The 23,985-nt window shown below is 37.0% G+C and overlaps 3 protein-coding genes across 3 annotated transcripts; 2 read left to right on the top strand and 1 right to left on the bottom strand.

Annotated features, from left to right (window-relative positions):
• Window positions 1-67: 67 nt before the first annotated feature.
• zgc:86609 (ER membrane protein complex subunit 3-like) lies at window positions 68-5,496 on the bottom strand. Its single transcript, XM_056265300.1, has 8 exons — window positions 5,212-5,496; window positions 4,516-4,573; window positions 3,867-3,960; window positions 3,670-3,774; window positions 1,803-1,884; window positions 1,636-1,715; window positions 851-933; window positions 68-292 (listed from the first exon to the last, which is right to left on the bottom strand). Exons 1-8 carry the CDS (start codon window positions 5,364-5,366, stop codon window positions 188-190), a joined length of 762 nt encoding a protein of 253 aa, XP_056121275.1. The 5' UTR covers window positions 5,367-5,496; the 3' UTR covers window positions 68-187.
• A 646-nt stretch (window positions 5,497-6,142) lies between these two features.
• On the top strand, window positions 6,143-7,727 carry uxt (ubiquitously-expressed, prefoldin-like chaperone). The gene is made up of 6 exons (XM_056265304.1): window positions 6,143-6,409; window positions 6,745-6,826; window positions 6,998-7,065; window positions 7,163-7,270; window positions 7,356-7,419; window positions 7,498-7,727. The coding sequence occupies exons 1-6, from the start codon at window positions 6,327-6,329 to the stop codon at window positions 7,558-7,560; spliced, it is 468 nt and encodes a 155-aa protein (XP_056121279.1). The 5' UTR covers window positions 6,143-6,326; the 3' UTR covers window positions 7,561-7,727.
• A 1,731-nt stretch (window positions 7,728-9,458) lies between these two features.
• elk1 (ETS transcription factor ELK1) lies at window positions 9,459-23,464 on the top strand. The gene is made up of 9 exons (XM_056265292.1): window positions 9,459-10,167; window positions 15,884-16,092; window positions 17,569-17,958; window positions 18,085-18,240; window positions 18,681-18,917; window positions 19,024-19,153; window positions 20,053-20,270; window positions 20,877-20,978; window positions 22,719-23,464. Exons 1-9 carry the CDS (start codon window positions 10,143-10,145, stop codon window positions 22,815-22,817), a joined length of 1,566 nt encoding a protein of 521 aa, XP_056121267.1. The 5' UTR covers window positions 9,459-10,142; the 3' UTR covers window positions 22,818-23,464.
• Window positions 23,465-23,985: the final 521 nt, after the last annotated feature.

Here is a 23,985-nt window from a genome sequence, read left to right on the forward strand (position 1 = left end):
AACTTAATTTCAAACATATTGTAGATTGTTTGCAGGACATTCACATGGGTGTTAAGACATTCTGCAGTCAACAATTGAATAATGTTAAGAAATAACAGCTGGTTGCAAAATGCACAGCACTGTTTCATATCAAAAGGTGGTTTGCAATCAGGCAGGCGTCAGAACATGGTTGTTCTTACTGTAGATCTTAGCTAAAGAGTCCTCTGAAGTTCAGATCCTGACACATGAGTTCCTCTTCAACGTTCTCCAGGGCCCATTTGTGCTCCACGATCTCCAGGGCTTCCCACTCGCTCTGAAACAACCATAAAGGAGAAGACATTCAGAGCATTGCAGAGCTTTACACATCCTGCTAAACGTCACGTTTCCTTTTGTTTACATCGGCATGAGGGTGAGTAAATGAAGACCAAAAGATCTTATCGTGTACGAGATATATTGTGTAATGGAACTGCATCGACTTATTGCACCGAATACAATCTGCATTTCACAAGAAATAGGTTTCAGTAGTTCTGTAATTATGTGAGCTTCAAAACAGCAACGTTTCACATTTCACAATTATCTTAAGATCATAAGGTTATGAAATTAAAGCGAGCACGTTTCCACATTGAGGCTGCTGTTGCATATATCAATCCGTCCACTGGGAGCGTAGGCGTGATTTCCCAAGAAAATTGACTAACTAAATTTGTGCTAACCACAAATAACTCAAACTGCTGCTGGCATTTTTTTTTTTGTACGTTTTTGTTTGTGCATGTTTGTCATGGAAAAAGAATTAATATTGATAAAATAACAAAAACAAAGATGTACATCACATAAAAACAACAGGTTTACTTGATGCAAACCATGTTCTACTCACCTTAAATGCTTTATTAGGATCAGGGGGCATCGCCATCGCAGCCCCCGTCATTTGATCCTGCATGATTCTTGACTGATCTGCAGCTAAAAATGAACAACTTTTAGTTTAAATATCTAAGATCTAAAGCTCATCTCAAATGCCACAGCTAAGATTAAAATGTAAATAATTATATATATACACACACACACTTCCCGGCCAAAATAAGTCACTGTTTGGATTTAAATAGGCAAATGCTTGAGAGTCAATGACTGGATCATTATTGCCGTGATTATTATGTTTATATCATGTAATATGTTTGGCAACAGTTCTTCTAAACCAAACTGATGGAGTGTGTAGCTTTTACAGAGAGCTGGACTCTTGCATTATCATCAATACAAGATCTTGACCAAAAATGTATGCACCTCTTGATGGAAATAACATTTATTTGGTCAAGATCTCGTATTGACAATGCAAAGTCTGTAAAGTCTCCTCCAGCACATCCCAAAGACTTTCAATGAGTTTTAAGTTCTGGTGCCGATTCATGTGTGAAAATGATTCTTCATGCTTCTCACAACTATTCTTTCACAATTTGAGCTTGATCTTGACATTGTCATCCTTCCTGGAATATGGCCATGATGTGTCTTCCTACATGGATGTTTAAGAAATGAAAAGCATTTGGCTATTTAAATCCAAACAGTGACTTATTTTGTCCGGGAAGTGCATGTATATATATATTAACATTTAATATAATAGAATAAAGTTGATGTCGTAAAAAGGTCTAAATATCTTAAACAAAAACCACCAACCATTGTCTTGTCCAAGCATGAGGGTGTACATGCTTCTGAGCCCAAACACATTGAGAAAATACCATGAAGCTGAACTGACCCTAAGAGCGACAAATTCAGATTTTATGCATACAGTAGTTTTCAGCTTCTGTCAACAAAATAAAAAAAACCTCACACCAATACTGTACCATGAGGCGTCCAGAGAGAGCAGCTCGATTCCTCTCTGTAACATGGGCTTGAATCTCAGAGTCAGAGGAAACGGAACTTTTGCTGAAAGGAAATAAGCGGCACAAAATTAAAACAACATCGAGGCTGCATTTATTTGATCAAAGAATACCGTAAAAACAGCAATAATGTGAAATATTACCATTTTAAAAAACGTTTCTATTTGAATATATTGTAAAATGTATTCCTGTGATGCAAAGCTGAATTTTCAGCATCATTACTCCAGTCTTCAGTGTCACATGATCCTTCAGAAATCATTCTAATATGCTATTTTATTATTTAGTAAACAGAGATACATTTCTTTCAGGGTTCTTTGATGAATGGAAAGTTCAAAAGAACAGCTTTTATGTGAAATAGAAATCTTGTGTAACATTATAAATGACTTTACTGTCACTTTTGATCAATTTAATGATTACATTTAAAATCTATGACAAACTATGTTTAAATTCATCAGTCAACACCATCCCTGAGTATTTTCTCCTTAAAACTGCAGAGAACCAAAGACAGTCTCAAAAAATGCGGTTTGAAATCGCTGGTGATTCTGACGCCACAGACTACCTTGTAGCCAATCACGTCAGCGAGTGGATCTCCGAGCTGGTGGGCTATTTGCATATTCATAGAACCACTTATTCTAAATGGGGCAAGGGTGTAGAATTACATTCAAGCTATTTTAAGGCATGAAGAAATTGTTTTCAAGGAAAAAACTTTGAAAAGTGTAATTTTGGTGATCAAAGATGAGTTTTTAAGGGAAAAAATTATTGACAACAGGGGAATTTTAAGAGTTTCGTTTTGCTTGGTAACATTAGCAAACTGTAACCACTTTAAAGGACAACTCCGGCGCAAAATGAACCTTTGGTCTAATAAAACATTGGTACCTAGTCAACCGTTCTCTGAGATTTGTTTTCATGATAATCGAATGTAAAGAGTTTTATCTCTAAAAACTGTTTAGCGTATAACGCTAGTAATGGGGGCATATAATAAGCAAAAGTAAATCGCTAGTTAATACCACTAACAAGACTCAAAATAGCCCCACACTAACACAGTAACATAATGAGGGTCCCTACATGCAAAACGAAGCATTGAGAACTTTGTAAGTGTACAGACTGTTTAATAAGAAGATATTTTATAAAGACAGTCCACTTCGTGTATACAGACAGGAGCCATCTTTGGAAAACAGTCTCGACTAATCAAACCACGAACGACGTGCTGAGTGAGCTGAACTGTATGAACAGCATTCGTGGTTTGATTAGTCGAGACTGTTTTCCAAAGATGGCTCCTGTCTGTATACACGAAGTGGACTGTCTTTATAAAATATCTTCTTATTAAACTGTCTGTACACTTACAAAGTTCTCAATGCTTCGTTTTGCATGTAGGGACATGGGGACATTTGTTTCGATTATCATGAAAACAAATCTCAGAGAACGGTTGACTAGGTACCAATGTTTTATTAGACCAAAGGTTCATTTTGCGCCGGAGTTCTCCTTTAAGACCAAACACAAGCCTCCGCCAACCGCTTGCATCAGCAGTGGACTGAATAGGCACGTATGAAGTAATCCTACTATGGTTAGCGCCCACTTACCAACGTCTGGCTTTCAGAAAATGAGTTATGAATGTACTGGCCAAACGTTACATCACCCAATTAAAATTCATGAGCCGGCTGTTAAGGTTTAGAATGTCTCCCTTAACATTTCAGATCCTTCCTTACAGCCCTGAATTCGATCACATTTACAAATGATTGTTTTGGCAATAAGACCACATTTGCACATGATCATTCGATTCTCCTCTTCTAGTTTAGCATTTAAATTCTGGCAAGTAACAAAAAGCTCATACTTGTGACAAAACCAGAAAAGGCCCAGTTGATCCATCCTCCTATCAGAATCATTGGCAGCACATTGGTCAGATTCCCTTTCATCATGTCCATCAACATGCTGGGGTCTGGGAGCGAAAAAGGGACAGGTTTTCAGACATAGTGATGAAGCATAGAAGGTCATTTCCTCTAGTTCTAGGATGTTAAAGTAACATCTTACCGGTCATGGGGTTTTTGGGCATCACTTTTCTTTTGACCTTCTTGAAGAATCCAGTCTCAGGGTCATTGAAATAGTGCTTTCGCATGGCGAATGACTGTAGCGGGACAGCATCGTTTATCAGTGACACATTAAATCAATAAATAAAGGCCTGGTTTAACAGACAGGGCTTAGATTAACAGAAAAAAACAGCTCAAGCATGTTCGCTTGATGCGTGAGAACCAATGAGGTTCATTCTCGTTGTGTCAAGCAGGTTCGGTTGGGCTTCTGTTTATGTTCGCTGATCAATGTCTATATTCGAATAAAAGTTTCAATTGAATCTGTTCATCATATTAAGGGATCGAGTCTCTTCAGAAAATTTGGACTAAACCGTTCAATTCATATGGATTAGTATCACAATCTTTTTATTAACTTTTTGACGCATCAAAGTGGTAGTAGCGTAGCTGTCAATGGAGGGACAGAAAGCTCTCAGATTTCATTAAAAATATCTTCATTTGTGTTCCGAAGATGAACGAAAGTCTTTCGATTTGGAACGACATGAGGGTGAGAAATTAAGGTGAACTAATCCTTTAAGCCTTGTCTGTGAAGTTTTAAAAGTTGACTCCACGCAAATATCCTGGGAACTGTTATTCATAATTAAAGTAATTAATACCTGTTTGGGAATATATTTTCCATTTTCTCTCAAAATGCGGCTGCGTAGCAACACCTGGCTGTGGATTAAAACAACAAATCAATTAAAGTCTTAAACACCTCTGGTTATAAGATTAGATTAAAATGTTAGTCGAGACAAGCCTAACCAGAAAGTTTGAAGTGGTTTAAAAATTGTGAAGTTTGAAGCAGTTGGAAGTTTTAAATACTTTTAAAGTTTAAAGGTTTTAAGTAGTTTGAAAAGCTTGAATTTGGATTATTATTAGATACATGCATATGTGTTATGTGAAAACTGCAACAGTTCCAATGAGATTTTCTCTAGGATTCAATGTGCTTGCAGGGAATTAAATTGATTCAATGCATTTCCATTTCCATATTTCGTAATGGGGATGAATTAAAAAGTTCTGATGATCAGGTTTGGGCAAAACTGAAATGTCTCCTTTTCAATTCAGATGTATTTTGCATAATTACTTAAACATGTTTATTCCCTGATAATGCAGAATATACTCTGCAATACAAACTTTTATTTATTTTAACTGCCAAGATAAATAGACTTTAAATAGAAGTAAATTCTAATTTACATATAATATTACATTGTTAATGTTTTGAACTGTTTTTAGTCTATTTTCTATGTAAATGTTCTATATGTTGTGAGTTTGATAGCATGTTTATGGCTGAACATTTGCATCAGTTATCTCACCTATCAGACACCTGCTGCAGATCCACTTTCTTCTCATTGTGAATCAGTTGAGTGACGTAATGCCGCAGAACTCCGACGAAGAAAGTGATGAAGACTATGGGCAAAACAACCCACAGGCGAATACTGGAGTCAAGCAGCAGCTCTGGACCTGCCATTCCTATACTGACTACTCCAAAACTATCCTTTACAACTGTCTGAACTCAAAACACTGACACTTTTAAGTTTATTATAATGCTTGAGATTAAAGCACGGTGAAAATTCAAACTATTACACTTTTATACGAAAGAAACGACACATTGCTGCACGAACATGCGCCTTCTGCGCAGCTGCTGTTCGACCTTTGAACTAGTAGCGATGTGCCGTGCGATTCGTGAACGAGTTCAATTGAGTCGGATTTTGAACATGTTGATTCAATTCACAAAAAAGTCACGAATTGTAATGAATCGGTCCTTGCGCTTCTCGCTTCTCGGGTCTTCATTGAACCGAGTCTCTTTTGAACTTGCCAGTTTTATTGAGAAATAGAGCTGGTTATAATAAATATTTTGTGTTCGTGCATACATATTTATATATATAAAGCTTTACTGACGTTTTGAGTATGTAATATGCCACGCGAGAATGTCAGAGAGATCACATCATGAGATAAAAACGTTTTTAACCCGTCCCTTGAGACGAACTATTTCTAAGAACCGATTCGCAGAAATGAATCGGACCGTCGTCCCATCACTACTTTGAACTATGACGTATTTACATATGCATTTATATTTTATTATTCGGTTATTTAATATCACTAACCGATAGGTAAAATATGCCTTAAATATTACAAACTGTTTATATATTTTAAAGAAGAAAAAGAAAAAGTTAGCTAACGCCATTTCCGGTTTCGAGTACGTTTCCGTGTGTATCTTGTAAACAAGTGGAGAGCCACGTGACAGACAGAAGGACGGGTTAGCCTTACACGAGTATTTTCACACGAAAACAAAATAATCTGTAATCTGTACGTTTTTAATCGCCGCGTCAGCCCCGATGTTTGATGTAGATTAATAGTAGAAACGTTGATTATTGTTTAAGAAAGTATCTCTGTATTATATATCTGCAACCATCTTTTTTGTCACATCATGACTTCTGAGACGGCAGGTATTGATGAAAAAGTCTTGCAGTATGAGACATTTATCAGTGAAGTGTTGAGACAAGACTTACAGTAAGTACCATCACTTGATTATGTCTTTGGTGAAATACATTTTTGTATTGCACGTACAAAAGCTCCCATAGTATTACCATGTGTGTACCATGGTGGTAATCCCATGAGTTCAATCGCAATACCATATTTTTACATGTAGCATGGTAATACCATGTATTCTTTGCTCAATAATGCATTAAAGTATAAAATAAAGTATTCCCATAGTGCACAATAATGTATATTATTATAACCTATTCTAGTATTATATGTATATCTCAATATATGTATATCTTATTCTACATATTAAACATTCATATTTTTGTAAAGCTTATCTACTGTTATTTCGATTCTGACAGGAAAGTGTTGGAGCAAAGAGATGCGGTATATGAGAAAATAGCACAATACCTTCAGCTGAAGAATACAATACAAAGCATTCAGGTAGTTTTAAATCCACTATTTTGTGCTTGTTCTGAAGTCCTGCACTCATATATTTCCATATATATATATATATATATATATATATATATATGAGAGCGCGTTTTTCTTCCTCTCGTTCTGTATTGTGTGTTTTTATAATAAGTTGTTTCACTGTATTTTATTCATCTTTAGGAAACTGACAGCAAAGAACTCAAAACTGATGTTGACCTTGGCTGCAATTTCTATGTGCAGGCTCATGTGTAAGTATTGCAAGTCTGATGTCGGCTCACTGTGCCTCAATGCCTCTGTCTAACATTTTGAAAGAGCAAACTCATAAACGATTCATTTGTTATCTAGACCTGATGCATCAAAAATATATGTGGCAGTTGGTTATGGATTCTTTGTCGAATTCACCCATGCAGAGGCTTTGAAGTTCATAGAAAAGAAGACGAATCAGCTAACCGAGTAAGAGGACTTTTGGTTTTATTTTTTGATCGTTTTGAAATTTGCATGTATGCCCAAGATGTTTATCATTATTTTAATTCTTTAGGTATACCGAGGTTCTTACCAAAGATGCAGCAAAGATAAAGGCCAACATCCGCATGGTTCTGGAGGTACAAATGATTCTGCTTTATTTTTTTTGTCCCTTTTACAGTTTATTGTGATGAGTAAAAAATGATCTGTTCTCACAGGGATTGAGGGAACTGCAAGGTCTTAAGGATCTTCCAGAGACCAGAAGGAGGGAGGTGTTGTAGTACATTAATCAGCACACACAGTGTATTATTTTTGCACATATGACTGTAATGTTTGTTTCAAACAATGTGAACATTATGGCAATCAGTTCAGAGGAACGTTGCCTTTTAACAGGTTATACTGTTGTTTTGAAAATTTTGCTGAATAAATTGTAACATTTTCAGTACAACTTTCTGTGGCATTGTGATCATTTTAGATTTATATCGCTGTTTGTACATGCAATACACTAAAACACATAAATTCCTTCATATAAGATGAGATTATCTATATGAATAGATGTGATGTCGAAAAAATAGGCTTACCTTGTTTAGGTATGACAAGCAATTTATTATTAAAATTGTATTATTGGAAATGAAGAATTTCATGATCTGCTCAGATCTTTGGTGTTGGTTTGAGTCTACCAGTAATTTGAGCATTATACTATGCAGCTATTCCATATGTATATATAACATTAAAATATGTTGTGGGGGAAAAAAACGTTAATGTGAGTTTATGCTGATTCTGGAATTTAAAAAACTTCAGCTCAAAATCAATCTAAAATACAAGTAGTATTTATTTGTTGGTTGTATCTACAAATAATAAGAGGATAAACTATATAATCAGTTCTGTGCTGCATTTGGGATTCAATAATCACGTTGAAATTAATTGATTATTAATTAAACTTTGATTTTAGCTGTTCTGATTGATGAAGACAGTGGTTAATGTTAAGTTTCTGCAGCATCCATATGACGGCTACCCTGTCACACTAGTAACAGTTGCCATGGAAACTGGATGTTGAATTGTGGCAGCACTGTAAGACTTGCTTCCTGAAATAGATTATTTTTCTTTGTACAAAGACTCACTGCCGCATTTGGGCACAATGACAATCACTATAATGTGACAGTATCAGCACTGGCTGTGGAATTTCAGATGATATATTATTCCGGATTTACAGAGACCTTTATTGTACTTACGAAGTCCAATGAATCAATGTCTGAAGATCATCTATGCTTCCTATATTATTCTATTACATATGCAGTATGCATTGTTTTGGCCATACATTATGTTAGGGGTTTTCAATCTTTTAGACGTCACAGACCCTCAAATGTGATCAACCTACCTGGCAGCTATAAATTATCCTCTTTAAAGACCCAATTTATACTGTGAAAAAATGATCATAAATCTGTGTAAAATATATATGAAAAATATTTTGGTTACATTATTAATTTAGTTTCTACTTACTATAGTACTGAAAAGTTAGATGTATTATTTATTAACTCAAATCAAATGTACATTCTTTTTTATTTCAATCATTTATTTATTTTTGATCACATTTATTTATGTATAGTTAATGTATTTAATTTTTTTTACACGGTTTTTTCTAAACCTTTCCACGGACCCCCTAGCACTCTCTTGCGGCCCCCATGGAAAACCCCTGCATGCAACATTTCCGGGCAATCCTGCAGCAGCAACCTGTGTGTGTGTGTGTGTGTGTGGGTAGTAAAATGTGAATATTTTGACATGGTGGGGCCATTTTTTGGTCATGACGAGGAAAACAGCTTTTAAATCATACTAAGTAATGTTTATTTAATGTAAAAATGCAGAAAGTTGTCTGTGATGGGTAGATTTAGGGGTAGGGTTATGGATAGGGGATAGAATATACAGTTTGTATAGTATAAAAAACATTATGTCTACGTAAAGGTATACAACCTATATGTGTGTGGGTGAGAGAGAGAGAGAATTTACGCATTTTCTTTGTGCAAAGATTTTCATTCGACCTTGGTGCTGAATAAAAAGTCTCTCTCCCCAAGAAGAAAGCAACACATAAAAGTTTGTCCTCTCGTTCATTTTGCTCTGCTCTACAGCTGACTCACGTCATGCCTGTGCAGTGACGTCACGGCCGCACAGGGGACTCGCGGACCAAAGAGAGGTGGAAAAAAAAGAAACAAGTAGTCGAGGCGTTCGTGGAAACAGGAAGCAAAGAGGGGGAAAGCAGAGCGGAGGTTGTTGTTGTTGTTACAAAAAAAAAACCCAAAAAAAAACTTCGGAAGGGAGCGCTCTGTCTTTTACTACCCCGGTATTTTGAGCTCTTTGGACCAACAGTGCAGCCGCGCTTGCGGTTGGCTAGATCGCGAGGACTTTCCGTCCGTTGCCTGGACACCGCTGAAGGAGGGAAGATCGCGCGCTTCGCGCCGAAGTGGACGGAGCAACGGCTACCTGATCAGGAGTCTCGTTTTATTTGCCCTCCCTGACCGTCCACCACACTGGAATGAACCCCACCTTACTGTTTCTTTATCACTTTAAAGGCAGGGCGTGACATTCCTCCTTTTAAACCGCGGCCCTAGTCGATTTTACTGGAGTATTTTGACGTTTGAAGAAGTCTTCAGTTCGTCTGACAGGAACGGTGCACGCGCAGGCAGCGTGAGCTAACGAAAGCTAGCGACTTAGCTGCTAATGTCAACTAACATGGAAGGAGAGGTGCATGTGTTACATAACAACCAAACGCAATTAAATCGCCGACTTCTGACACCCAGCAAGCACAGTAATGGACGTGATTTAATCTCCAAAGAATAAAACCGCCCATAAAGACATTTTTTTGGGAGAGATGGAGTCCAACCCGCTGATCAGCGGTAAGTTTTATTCCACTTCAAAGAGGTTGGACATGGAGGAGTAATTGCATTCGAGTTTAATAAAGTACTTGTTAGTCAAATAAAGACATACATTCACAACAAGCTCTGTTTTATTCACGGTTAATTTGTCCATGAGTAGGATGGTGAACCAGAACGTTGTGTTCAAATCAACGTGATTGTCCAAAAAGTATTAAAGGGACCATACACATTAGTGGCATTTACTCCTTACTTTGGTCAGGGTGGGTTAACAAAACCTGTTGGAAGCCTGATGCACTTCAACTGTGTTTGAGTAACGTTAACGTAACATCCAAATCCAAATGTCTGACAGTGTCTCCACAAACATGCCGCTTTTTCTGAATCAAATACAGTATATCAATGTTTGGCTGACGTGTTTGTCTCCTGGTTATTTGTGTACTAACCAGCAAAAGATTTAGGATATATTTTAACAGAATTGCATTTGTTTCAATTGTTGTTGTATATTAAATATTTTGATATTGAGTGTTAGAGCTGTCAAACAAGCTCGTGCCGTTGTATTTGTCAATGTGCTATAAAACAAACGTATTACCTTATAGGTATTATTCGATTCCTTTTGTACAACAAGGCATTTTTAATTACTCTTGACAACTTTGATCCAAATGCATAATAACTTGCTGCTTTCCAAACGTGCATTGAACATGATTGTGCAATGCACATGGCAGCTTGTCTCTACTGTGTTTGTTTGTGTAAATAAAACCAGTGTCATATTAACCAGCAGACAGCATGTTAACCCAAGGAGACAGGGTGGGCACATTGATGAACCTCCCAGGAACTGCTATGAAGCCCTACTTAAGACAAGAGTACATTTTTATTGGGGATTTGTTTGGTTTTAGCACTGGATTAATTCTGCACACATCACGGTCCTGTCTGGCTCTCTCCCCCTTTCTGATGGAAATTCATTCAATTGGCTATAAGTCATCATGCAGCCTGAGAACTCAAGATAATTGACTATTAAGCATTGAGGTCCCCAAACAGTCTTAAGGCAATAAGGCGGGGGAAACGGATCTGTGTTGTTCAGTGCCGCTTTTTATTTGCTTTTCTCAGATGTACAGGCTGATTTATGAGGCATTAGACTAAGGCAAGCTGTGCAGTGTTAGTCCCTTGATTAGTCATGCTGGAGCTCTTCAGCTAGAATGTAACACTGCAAGGTGTATATGATAATCCAAGTGTAAATAAGACAAACGTGCATCTGATTCTTTGGTTTTGGCACCACTATGACATTTTTACAGTGACCCTATGGTTAATTTTGCTATTAGATTTGGATGGCGGTATTTTTTTAATGAAAGTGTAGATGTGTGGTTAAATCACCATAGCAGTATAGGTTTTTCATGAAAGCTTTGTGCTTTTGGGAAAATCTGAAGCTGTTTGTTTTACTGGCCTAAACAGTTCAGTAGATTCTGCTGTTAGTGCTGCCTTTAAAGCACTTTATAATTTTATATACCATTATTTATTATGTTGCTACATTATAGAGGAGTTTCTCATGATGGTACTCATTCTTTTAAAGTGCCCCTTTTATGCTTTTTTAAAGGTTCCTTATTTAGTTTTGGAGGTCTCCTGCAATAGATTTACATGCATCCAAGGTCAAAAAACACTTTGATTTCCTCATAATAACATTGCAGCATCACCTCATTTATCAAAGAGTCTGAAAACGGTTCGTTCGAAAATTCAGTCTCTCTAAACCCTCCTTACCGAGAGCCTACTCTGCTCTGGTTGGTCAGATGACTCAGTCTGTTGTGATTGGTTTACGAGTGTCGAAAAATGAAATGCCCCATTCCCATATCTGAATTTCACGCTTCCTCAGCATTGATACACATCAGCATTGATACCAGGGATGGAAATTAGCACCCGCCACCAGCCAAATGCGGGTGATTTTGTGTTGTGGCGGGTAAACTCGCTTCACCTACCGGCCGCCGTGGCGGGTAAATAAAAATAGCATACTGTTTCACCCGGACGGCGGACACTTTTAGAGGAGGCACACCTTCAAACAAAATGTGGCGTTACATCGCAGGCGTAGAGGTCTGCAGAGAAAACATCATGGTGCGTTCACACCAAACGAGATTAGAGCGTCTGGCGCGAGTGATTTCATTGTTAAGTCAATGCAAAGACGCGTTACGCACGTAAAAATTCCTGCGGCGCGAATGAGGTGTAGAGCGCGCCGTGGTAGATGCGAATACGCCTCATTCGCGCGGCAAGTTCGGGCGTCTGACGCGTTCCGCGTGCATGATTTTATTGAGTGCTTTTGTGCATTCACGCGTTTGACGCGAACTCGCGTCTGCCGCCCGAGTTGAAAAATCTGAACTTTAGCGACAATTCGCGCCGCGTTAACCAATCAGGAGCCTAGCTGCTGTCACGTGGTGAAGTATCTGGATGCTTCAATAAATTATTTTGTACTAAATGCCTGATGTGGTTCTAATGCACAACAAAGCAAATATTTTATCACATAAAACTTGATTTCAATATATGAGACATATTCATTTTGTATTGAATGCTATTTATTCCATTTCATATCTAGATTATATTAAATATTATTCTTATGTAAAGGCAACCAACATACTATAGCTCATAAATCCGTGTCTGGAGAGTGTTGTGTGAGAGAGAAAAAAATCACAGGACAGGTTAATTACTTTTGGAGGCTGGCTCAATTTATCATCAAAACAAAAATAAATGACAGATTAGGTGGATGAGGCCGAGGGTGAGAGAAAGAGAACATGTCAGTATTTCATTGAGACTTGAGATTAAATAAACTGCTTAAGTATTCTTGTAGTATTAATTTTCACATGCAGTTACACATTGTCGGTTAAAAACAAGAAAGTGGCTGGTAAAAACATTGAGTGGCTGGTAGATTTTGAAATCCACCAGCCACAGTGGCCGGTGGACAAAAAAGTTAATTTCCATCCCTGATTGATACACAACAGTAATGTTGGTGTCGGTTTTACCCCAGTCCTCATCTTTTGGAGGTGCATGCAAGTGGATTCGCAGTGCTGAAAAACAGCGTCTTCTCGACATGACGACAACACGAACCAAACTCTTCCAGTCTCAGCTACAACTACAGTTTGAGTGTCAAAGTAGACGTTCACGGGCAGCCAATGAAGACCATAGACTGGCATTATGCAAATTTGAAAGAGGAATTAAAAGCATCATAGGGGCACTTTAAACAACTAGCTTTGTTTTTTCAATGACTGTTTATTTAGGGATGCAACTAGTTTAAAATTATGTCTGATATGTTAAGCCTGTACTGTTTTATAATCTATAGCCTACTATTCGCGCTTTTTATTATAAATCTAAACTGAAAAACTGAAACTAGTCATTCTTGTCAATGTCAAATCAATGTTGTGATGATTAAGTGAATTTAGACATCACAATATTATAAAGTACAGAATAAAATATTGGTAACTTAATTTTGAGCTGAATAGTTGATGAATAGTTAAAATGTGGAGATGATAAATTCCTAAATATACAGTTCTTAGTATAAGTGAACACACCCATGCTAAAGTTGACTAAAAAGAGGAATCAAAAATCATCTTTTGGAAATTGATCTTAATGCCTTAATTAAAAAATTGAGGAAAAATCCAACCTTTAGTGGACACCAATTTTCTTTGTGAATGAATAATGTATCGTAAATAAATAAATGTTCTTCCTTAAAATACAGGGGGCATAAGTCAGGACACCCTTATGTTAAATTCCCATAGAGGCAGGCATGCAAATCAAACCAGCTATTAGGCTAACTGAAATAAAACCATGCCAATCTCTAGGTGTGGTGAAGGGAATGTGATGATGTTGGGATATTTTAATTCCAAAGGCCAAGGGAACTTTATCAGGATGCATAGTATCCTGGATCCATGAAATAACTGGCCTTTAAAAAAAAAAAATAAAAAAAAAAATCTGCCTGCCTCTATAGGAATTTAACATAAGGGTGTCCTGACTTATGCCCCCTGTATTATAAGGAAGAACATTTATTTATTTACGATACATTATTCATTCACAAAGAAAATTGGTGTCCTTAAAGGTTGAATTTTTCCTCATTTTTTAAATTAAGGCATTAAGATCGATTTCCAAAAGATGATTTTTTAGTCAACTTTAGCATGGGTGTGTTCACTTCTGCTAAGCACTGTAGGTGGGACTCTTAAAGGCTCTTAAATATTTGTTGAAATTGAATGCTGTCGTTTCATGTTTAAATGATATAGCAGCTAAAGAAATCTAAATTAAAATATACAATATTGACTAATACTCTAGATAAATAATCTTGACAAATGCAGATTGTTCATCTATAAAAAATTACCTTTTTCCTTTGTGTTCTTTTTACAGTATAGTTACACAAGCACTTTTTTATATATTGTATTATATGTTTAGTACTATGCGTAATTCTACATTTAACACATTTTTAATTGATCTATTCATATTAATTGCTTAAAACTAAAGTGATATGTATTCAGACAAATCTTTCATGTAATATTTTATGGATGAATAACATTGAGTGTTATTCTTTTTCACCGTTATTGGTCAAATTAATTCGACTTTCAAGCCAATCTACATGTTCTCAATGCATAATTAATTATTCATTATTGTGTATATTTCTAGCAGGCTGCAGGAACAATTATTATTTTCCACTTTTTTGTCAGTCTGTATGGAAATGAGTAACTTCAGCAGTTTTGCAAAGAGATGTTGATTTGATGAGTTCGTGTAGATAATAGGCTAACAGGACAATGTGACATTTAAATCCTGAACTACAGCTTTGTAAAAACCCTCTGTTTGCCTTGGTGTGTGGTTGTTGCACAAGCTGCCCACAGGATATTCTTCTGGTGTTTCAGTCCTAGAATGACACCATTTATTAAAGGCATTTTACTGTTAATGAATGCACTCACTCAATCACTTACAGCTCATTTTAATGACATTTTAATTAATGAATGTGTTAATTAATGAGATTTTGTGCGCTGAGTTCAAATGGAAACGGTTGCCTTCATTGTCATCAGCAATTCCCTGCGATTTATTTGGTTCAGTGTGCTTAAAAGGTGGCGGGGTTTTTTATATTCCTTAGAAACTGTTGCTTAAATGCTTTTACCATGGTGATCGTTTCTAAGGTGTTGCTTATGAGTTACGTAAATGGGGGGGGGGGGGGGGATGTTAATCGAGTTCATTTGCATTCTCAACATGTTCTTCCTGAACTTGTGATACACGTCCTCTGCTGACTGTAGCACCATTAATTCTTGCCTGTTTTCCCTCGATGTCACTGCAGATAAAATGTTCACTCTCCATTTACACTCATCTACTCAATCCAACCATAAAAAATGCCTAAAGAAAGAGGATTTAATTTACTGTACTTGGTTAAATCCCAAAAGGCTGGTTTTTTTCTAACATGGCTGCAGTTCCAGAACATATTTACCATGAAAATGAAATCTAGGTATTTTAGATGCAGTATTTTTTGCAACATAGCTAGTAAAACCAGTCCTTGTGTTTACAGCACATATGATTTGATTGTGAGATATTGGCATATATTTCAGTAAAAAGTTAGTAATTACAGAAGGTTGTTTTACATTTAGTTAGAACTAATTGCTTTGTCCTTTGTAGTAGTCCCTTTTCAAATCTTAACATGGTACTTAGCACTTACTTAGCACCCCTAAACTTTAAACAGTAGTTTACAAATACTGCCTGGTTAACATAGTGTGTTTTCTGTGCCCTGTAGCGATGGATCCGTCCATTACATTGTGGCAGTTCCTGCTACACCTGCTGGAGGATCAGAGTCAGAAGCACCTGATCTCCTGGACGTCTGGGGACGGGGAATTCAAACTGCTGGATGCTGAGGAGGTGGCCAGACTCTGGGGGCTTCGCAAGAACAAAACCAACATGAACTATGATAAACTAAGCAGGGCACTTCGTTACTACTATGACAAGGTATGCATAGGAATCACTATGACTGTGAATCAGGCATTTGGTCCGTTTCATTTGGCCCTATTTGGGATGGTATGACCATAGTCTTATTTCACAATATGAAAAAAAATTATTTCACGATAACAATATCTTTGTTATTAAAAATAAGAAAAAAGCAAATTAAAGACAATAGGACAAATACAATAAATAAACAGTTTTTTATGTACAGCAGATTTATTTAAGATGTAGTAAGAAATGTTACAGAAATTGAATAAATGTAAAAATAAAACACTGCATAGTCTTTACTGTATACACTAAATATAAATTGATTCTTATTAGAGATACAAAAGTTCATTCATTCAAGAGTAGTGAGTGTTTTTCTCTTTGTTTTTTGTTGTTTGATTAACAATAATGACACGGTAGCAGGTTTATTAAGCTGAAATCACTTTAAGACCTAATGCACAGATCTAATATACTGAGTCCTGACTCATATCCGGTTTTCACCCAACTGTTTAAGTTCACTTAAGACAACCAACTGTGTTTAAGTGAATACTACACACAATGAACATTTTGACATAACTATGTACAACTGACCTTTCAATAAATCTCTTTATATCGTCGCCACGATATATATCGTCATACCACCCAGCCCTAGACCTAATAAAAACTTTTTTTTGTTGTTGTTTATAAGAAATTAATACTTTTATTCAGCAAGGATGCATTAAAGTGGTCAAAGGTTTGTCACTTATGATCACTTTAAAGCATCCCTGTGGAATAAAAGGCATTTGAAATGTTACAAAAAGATTTCTTTTTCAAATAGATACTGTTCTTTTCAACTTTCTGTTTATCAGAGAATCCTGAATAAATTCATCAAACAGCACAACTGTTTTCAACTTTGATAAAAATGCCTGATTCACAGGGCGCAATGTCTCTTGAGCAGTAAATCAGCATATTAGAATGATTTCTGAAGGATCATGTGACACTGAAGACTGGAGTAATGATGCTGGAAATTCAGCTTGGCATCACAGGAATAAATTGCATTTTAAAATATATTCAAATAAAAAATATATTTTAAATTGTAATAATATTTCACAATATTACTGTATATATACAGTATGTACTGTATTTTCGATCGAATATATGCTGCAATAATGATCATAAGAGACTCTTTTCAAAAACCTTACTGACCCCAAACTTTTGAACAATATAATAGCCTGTATATTTGATATATTAATTTAATGATCGCAAATGAGATTAAATAAATGGAATTAAACATTAAATTGACATTATTTACTCAAAATTCATGAATTTCAACCATTTAATCAGCCTGGACAATATTTCAATCTTTCACTATTATTTTCCCATGAATAAATTATAAATTTCTGGAATTTTGTATTGTATTACTACAATAAAAAAGATTTTTAAAACACACTAAAGATAAATAGGAAGGGCTTGGATTGTTATAAGGTGAATATTATTATTGCTTTCATACTCCCACAGAATATTATTAAGAAAGTTAGCGGCCAGAAGTTCGTCTACAAGTTTGTGACCTATCCGGACCCTACCTCTGCTGATGGTCTGAGAGGGCCTGAGGATTCACAGAGGACCACTGCGGGAGAGAAATTAGAGCTGTCCAATCAGACCAAACTTCAAGGTGCTGCTAACAGCACCAGCCCGTGTCTCTCCAAGAGCCTGCAGGTTCAGCGCTCTTCCCCCAGCTCGGTGCAACGCAGCTCCCGCAACGATTACATGAAGTCTGGTCTCTACTCTACTTTCACCATCCAGTCCTTGCAGTCACCCTGCAAAAGCACTTCTAAATTCATCAAAACAGAGCACGTCTTGATTGACGGCAGCCCCAAACCTGCCCCTCTGGACCACACAGTGCATGAGGTCAGCTTTATTCTGGATTTCATGTTTTTGTCTCTGTTCAGTTAAACGAGATATCAACGGTTTGTAAAACCTTGTGAGGCACATCAGGTATTTGATTCACAGTGATTATGTATGTATATGTTGCAGATACGAATGTGTCAGACAGAAGGGCAGCAGGGAACTGTTCAGGCCCAGTCGACTGTGGAGAGCAGCAGTCTGCAGGTGATAGTGACCCACCCCTCCCCATGTGCTACACCCGCTCTCAGCCCCCAGACGCCCTCTGGCTCAGCCACTGCAACCACAGTAAGAATGGCTTGTTTTGGGCAAAATCGTCAGTCTTTGATTGCCTCGTGTGACATGTTTACAGTCGTGCTAATTATAATTGCAGTGAATCTCAGCCTCTGACTAAGTTCTGATAGTGTCAGAAATTGCATTGGATTCATGCAAGCCCTTTCCCAATTAATAAAATCAAGTCCCACACAGTTGAAAATGTCACAGTATGGATGTAAAAGAGTTACAAACTAGTTTTTTATCCATTGCTCATTGATGCACTCATTGTAGCCTCCTGGTCAACATGACATTGTTAGGCAGATTTATAAAAGATTATGCATTATGATTCGTGGAAAATGCCTAAAAGTCAGCTAATCAGCATGCAATCCAACACCCATGATAAATACTGTTATTATTATGACATCTGTGCATAAAAACACTGTTTTAAATTCATCTATCCATCCATCCCACAGAATGCTCAAGCACAGAAGAGCCAGAGTTTGGGTGACCCACCACAGATCTACTTGTCCGATCCCAGCTCTCTGACCTCGCTAATTCCTCTGGCTCATGGTGAATGTGTTGTCAACCCCTCTCAGCCTGTGTTTGTGGTCATAAAGCCTCCTTCTGTCGGGCTGCCCAAAGAGTCAAATCTCCCGCCTGAGGAAAACTTGCTGAAGATTGTCGATCTGGATGAAAAAACAGATGTTGAGGTGAGCAGACATGTCACAGTCATTTATGAATTATTCCGTGGGGGGTCTGGTGTTTGGTTGGAATGAAATGCAAGAGTTATTTATTCATTTTATCTGCCATACTCAGTCGGTGTCCACAGTGCCTGTCCCTGGAGATACAGATGCCCCAATCCCTGTGGATGAACCTTCACCCTGCGTGGAGCCAGTGGCCCAGCCGGTTGGAGAAGAGGAAGTGGAAGAGAATCCTGAGTTACCTGGTTAGTCAAAAGTTCTGGTTGATTAAATGTTCTGGTTGATTCCGGTTCATTAAAAAGACTTTGAGCTCAGAATAGCTGGTTATTCAAAGCATCTGTCTGATCTAGTTTTTAGGGATACTACATTTACAAATTCCAAGTGAATCTTTTTGTAATTGATAGCTCATTCCTTAGTGTTTTAGTCTCAGTTATAAAAGGGACATCAAATAAACTCTATATTAATACTTCAAGTGGCTTGGCAACTGTAAACAGCCTAGTGTTAAGCTAATTAATTGCTGTTTTTGAAATAATTCTTTTGAGCTCACCAAGTCTAACTTAGAAATTGCTACCACAGAAACACTAGGCTGTTTACAGTGGATCAAAAATACAGTAAAAACAGAAATATTGTAAAATATTATGACAATTTAAAATAACTGTTTTCAATATATTTAAATTTGTAATTTATTCCTGTGATGACAAAGCTGAATTTTTAGCATCTTTACTCCAGTCTTCAGTGTCACATGATCATTCAGAAATCATTTTAAAATGCAGATTATATGCTTAAGAAAGATTTCTTATTATTATCAATGTTAAAAACAGTTACCATGATAAATGAGCAGCATTTATTTGAAACAGAAATCTTTAGTATCATAATAGATTTTTTACTTTCACTTTTGATCATTCCAATGCATCCTTTTCCTTTTAAAAAAAACTCTTAGTAGTTTATATTGGTGGAAGAATTTATTGTGATTAGTTCTTTATCAAATGAATATATCTTTTATCATATTGCTGATTCCGCGTTTTTATAAAAACATTGAACAACTTCAAGGAATGCTTTACAGTTATTCAACATAGTTATAGGTCAACAAAGACCGCAGTGTTTAAATCGCCAATTTCAGCCCTTCATTCAAAACTGTTTTCAGAGGACACCAATACTTCATCAGCCTCCCTCTCAGAGAGCATGCAGGAAGTCCAGCCTCCTAAATCAAAGAAGCCACGTGTGCTGGAGCTGCCATCCTCGTCTACACTGCTGCCCATTGGTCTCTCACTGGATAAGGTCAATGCAGCGGTGAACAGCCTGCTGGCCTCTGGCAGTGCCACAAACACCTTAACACCCACAGTCATCACCTCCCATTCCCTGGTGAGCCATCCAGTTCATTATTATGGTTGTTTAAAAACATGTGCTTACATGTAAATGTACATTTTTTAATGCATTTAATTGAGTTAACAAATTTATATTCATCTGCACTATTTGATGGAATTGAATTAGTGCTGCTTGCAATAGCATTATTAAGATGAAACCCACATGAACACCTCAGAAAATATGTATTTTAAGCAGTTGACAGCCCTGATTTCAACACAATGCCCTCTTTTACCACATACAAGGCACAAAGAGAGTGATCACAGAGCTTTAGCATTATATTACAGTCAATAGAAATCTATATTACAATAGAATTGTGTTTTTAAGAGCTAGATATTTGCTTTTGTGATACTTTTTATAATTATCAGCAATATCTTTTGTTTTTTTTTGTGGGAGGCAACAATAGCATTTGTGTGGTATGAATGGATGCTTCACATGTACCAAGCTCTTACTCACACAGTCTCAATGTGATTTTAACAAAGCCAGAGAGATACGAATGCTTGTGTTACCAGATAACCAAGAACAAAGAGATACAACACAATGACCTTGGAAAATGGTTCATACACTCACACACACACAACCTCTTCAAATCTCTCTCTCACTTAGACTCCAGTGCTGTTGACACCGAGTCCGCTGCCATCAACCATTCACTTCTGGAGCACGCTCAGTCCTATCGCTCCACGCAGCCCTGCCAAGCTCTCCTTCCAGGTGAGACTTCCTGTCCACACAGTTTCTGTCCACAGCATGGCAGCAGCACACCATCTGTCTCCTCACACTCCCTCGGCTCATCGCATGGCTGAGAATTTACTCTCTGCCCACTCCATTCATAACCATCAAATGCATCACAACATATGACATATTTTCTAAACTTTTCTAATTGTCATGGTACCCGATATCTTATTTACACATTTAGTTGACACTTTTATCCAAAGCTACTTGCAATAGAGATACATACGCACTGTCACAGAGCCTGCAATATTCATAGCATACAATGACAGGTTCATTAGAAAGCTGGATTAGGAAACGAGCTGGAGCAGAGGAGCCAAAAGATGACTCCCCCCCCCCAAAAAATATTCTTGTGATCATTTTTTATGCTGAAATACAAGGAAATTAATGTATCTACATCAGTGGTTCTCAAAGTGTGTGTGGGGGTGAGGAAGAAAAAGATGGGGGAAAAAAGCCGTGGCAACAGTTTCAGCGGACGGCATCACTAGCTGTTTTTTGTGAACTCTCCACTCCCCTGCCGTTTTCTGGCTGGAAGACTTACAAGAAGCTGAGCTTGTGAGGCGGCCGATTATGTATTGTTAATGCAACACCACATTACTGGAATTTTAATTTAAATGAAAAGTTCTGGTCTAATAATCTCTCTTATTTTTTAATGTTTCAACAGCAACACAAAGTGAAACAATTGCAGGTGTTTTTCATTGCAGTTTAAAAAAAAATCTTTAAATTTTCATAATTTTTGGTGAAATTATTTGGTAGTCAGAAGTTGGGTACTAGATTTTATAAAAGTCTAAAGGGGGGCATCACTAAAATACTTTAAGAACCACTGCATTTTGGATGATAAATGGTTCTGTAAATTCTGAATGGATGAGAAAAGTTTCAAGCTGTTGTAAGTTAGCCAGCGATTCCCCCACTTATGATCACACATTATTTGAATTATGTGTTGTTTATATTATTATTTACAATAAATACAATAAAACAGTAACCTACAATTAGGCTAATTTAACTTATTATTACTATTATTGATAATAATAACAGTTCATAACCCTTAATTGTCGATTACAGTTTTATTATTATTTAATTATAATAAATGTCATTGTTACTGAATTTGGTGTCTTATCACATTTCTGTTGCCCCTTTTTTTAATTAGTTAATTCAATTCAATTAATTTATTATTATTACTACCATTATCAATAACTAATAATAACATTTATTACTAATTACTATTACTGTGTTTTATCATATTGCTCCCATTTTTATAAAGAAATGAACTAAACCTTGAATAAGGCTCTGCATTGTAGTGATTTCACCATGTTGTCTTTCGCTTATTCCTTCAGTGGATGTCAAATCTAGTCAAATCTAGTGTGCTTAATTTGATGAAGGCTTTAGTTTTATGGACTCTTCCTCAGAAAAGCATGTGAGCGTCCTCTGCTGGACAATATCAGCAGTGCAGAGTTTGGAAGGTTTACACGCTGTTAGTTTTAAAGGAACAGGGCCATTAAACCTAACCCTACATGAGCGACCTCCTGTCTGTCGTGGTAGATGTTCTTTTCGGACTAGTTCTGCATTTTTATTATTGTCTCTTTAATATTGTCCAGTTTAATTAGTGATTAGATGTTCCAATGTAAATGTATGATAGCAAGCCGTGAATGCAGTACATTAAAAAGTGTCTTTTAATAGAGTCAAGCTTAAATCCTAATTAATAGCGTGCTGTTATTCTTGCAGTTCCCCTCCAACGGAAGCAATCAGATCCAGATCCCGGCACTGAGCGTGGACGGCCTATCCACACCTGTCGTTCTCTCCCCTGGACCACAGAAACCTTGACTTGCGATTTAATTAATTTGTCTCTTGCCTTGGTGATTGGCTCACTCCCCAGCCAATAAGACGCTGAGGACGACCAATGAAAGATGAGACACTCCATAACAAGTTCTGCTTCGAGTTGGGCGGAGCCTCTGCTCCAATGATGACTCGACAAGAGGAGTGCGCTCTCAGTTGTCCTTTACGATTGGCTGACAGAGCTGCCCGCTTCTGGGCTTCATGGTGGTATTTCATAGACTATTTGCTCTTTTGTTTTTCCCTTTCCCTTTTATATGATCATCAACGGTTATTTATTTATTTTTGATGTGTCTTGGTGCATTATGTGATGTGCATTCCGGAATGCTCAGATTGTGAATTTGGAACTCTGAGATCTCACTTTATTTTTGATTTCTCACCGTAACATTATGAGTTATGGACCAGACGAGGTAACCTCTGATTGAATCAAGGCATGAAATGCCATTTACAGACGGAGCATTGCTTTCTTAAAAACTTCTTTCTTTTTGTGAAAATAGAAAGCATGCATTTGAAATCTGACAGATTAAAGTGCAAGATTATTTTTTCTTTGCCATTACAAAGACACAAATCAGTTTTTAAAAGGATATGACACACTGTTGTTTTAAACATTTTGTGTTTTTCCGTGGACAAAGGAGTCCATTTTGCTAAAGAGGCATTGGTAATGCCAGAGGAATGTCACGGCCATTCCCGGGATTTGAAGAGGTGGAACCAGGGAAGAAAGGATACGAAAGAGATTCAGAATGATATCAAGATGTGGAATGTATCAATCTTTTTCTTCTACGAAATCAATCCTTTATTTCAAAATGTCCTTCTTGTAAATATAAGTTGCACCCATTCCAAGATTTGACAGATTCAATGTTTTCCTGTTTTTGTTGTTGTTTTTTTTATATTTCTTTTCAAGGAGCCCTTTCTCTGGCAAAGCAGGCAAAGGTTTCAAAAGTGTCATGGCGAAGCGTCGCAGTTTCATGCTTCGTCTTTTTTTTCTTTTTTAAGGAAAATGCCAGAGGAGACCAAAGACCAGCTGTTTATATACAATCCATCTTCGCATCTCCATCCTTTTTTTCTCTTTCGTTTCACATTTTCTTAGTCTCTTTCTCATGCTGAGTTTCTATTTTCACGCCGCCACATCAAAGGGCTATAAGAACCTTCACACAACCAA

This window comes from Rhinichthys klamathensis, unplaced genomic scaffold (assembly GCF_029890125.1).
Source record: "Rhinichthys klamathensis goyatoka isolate OS25496 unplaced genomic scaffold, OSU_Roscu_1.1 h1tg000231l_1, whole genome shotgun sequence".
NCBI classification, from domain to species: Eukaryota; Metazoa; Chordata; class Actinopteri; order Cypriniformes; family Leuciscidae; genus Rhinichthys; species Rhinichthys klamathensis.

What these genes read in the sequence shown, in the direction of transcription:
- zgc:86609 (XM_056265300.1), bottom strand. Translation starts at nt 5,366, where the DNA reads ATGGCAGGTCCAGAGCTGCTGCTTGACTCCAGTATTCGCCTGTGGGTT. An exon ending in GAAAATATATTCCCAAACAG is followed by an intron (nt 3,961 to 4,515) that starts GTATTAATTACT and finishes GTCCCGCTACAG; the next exon opens with TCATTCGCCATGCGAAAGCA. An exon ending in CTTTTCTGGTTTTGTCACAA is followed by an intron (nt 1,885 to 3,669) that starts GTATGAGCTTTT and finishes ATTTCCTTTCAG; the next exon opens with CAAAAGTTCCGTTTCCTCTG.
- uxt (XM_056265304.1), top strand. Translation starts at nt 6,327, where the DNA reads ATGACTTCTGAGACGGCAGGTATTGATGAAAAAGTCTTGCAGTATGAG. An exon ending in GTGTTGAGACAAGACTTACA is followed by an intron (nt 6,410 to 6,744) that starts GTAAGTACCATC and finishes CGATTCTGACAG; the next exon opens with GAAAGTGTTGGAGCAAAGAG. An exon ending in ACATCCGCATGGTTCTGGAG is followed by an intron (nt 7,420 to 7,497) that starts GTACAAATGATT and finishes CTGTTCTCACAG; the next exon opens with GGATTGAGGGAACTGCAAGG.
- elk1 (XM_056265292.1), top strand. Translation starts at nt 10,143, where the DNA reads ATGGAGTCCAACCCGCTGATCAGCG. An exon ending in TTCGTTACTACTATGACAAG is followed by an intron (nt 16,093 to 17,568) that starts GTATGCATAGGA and finishes ATACTCCCACAG; the next exon opens with AATATTATTAAGAAAGTTAG. An exon ending in TCATCACCTCCCATTCCCTG is followed by an intron (nt 20,271 to 20,876) that starts GTGAGCCATCCA and finishes TCTCTCACTTAG; the next exon opens with ACTCCAGTGCTGTTGACACC.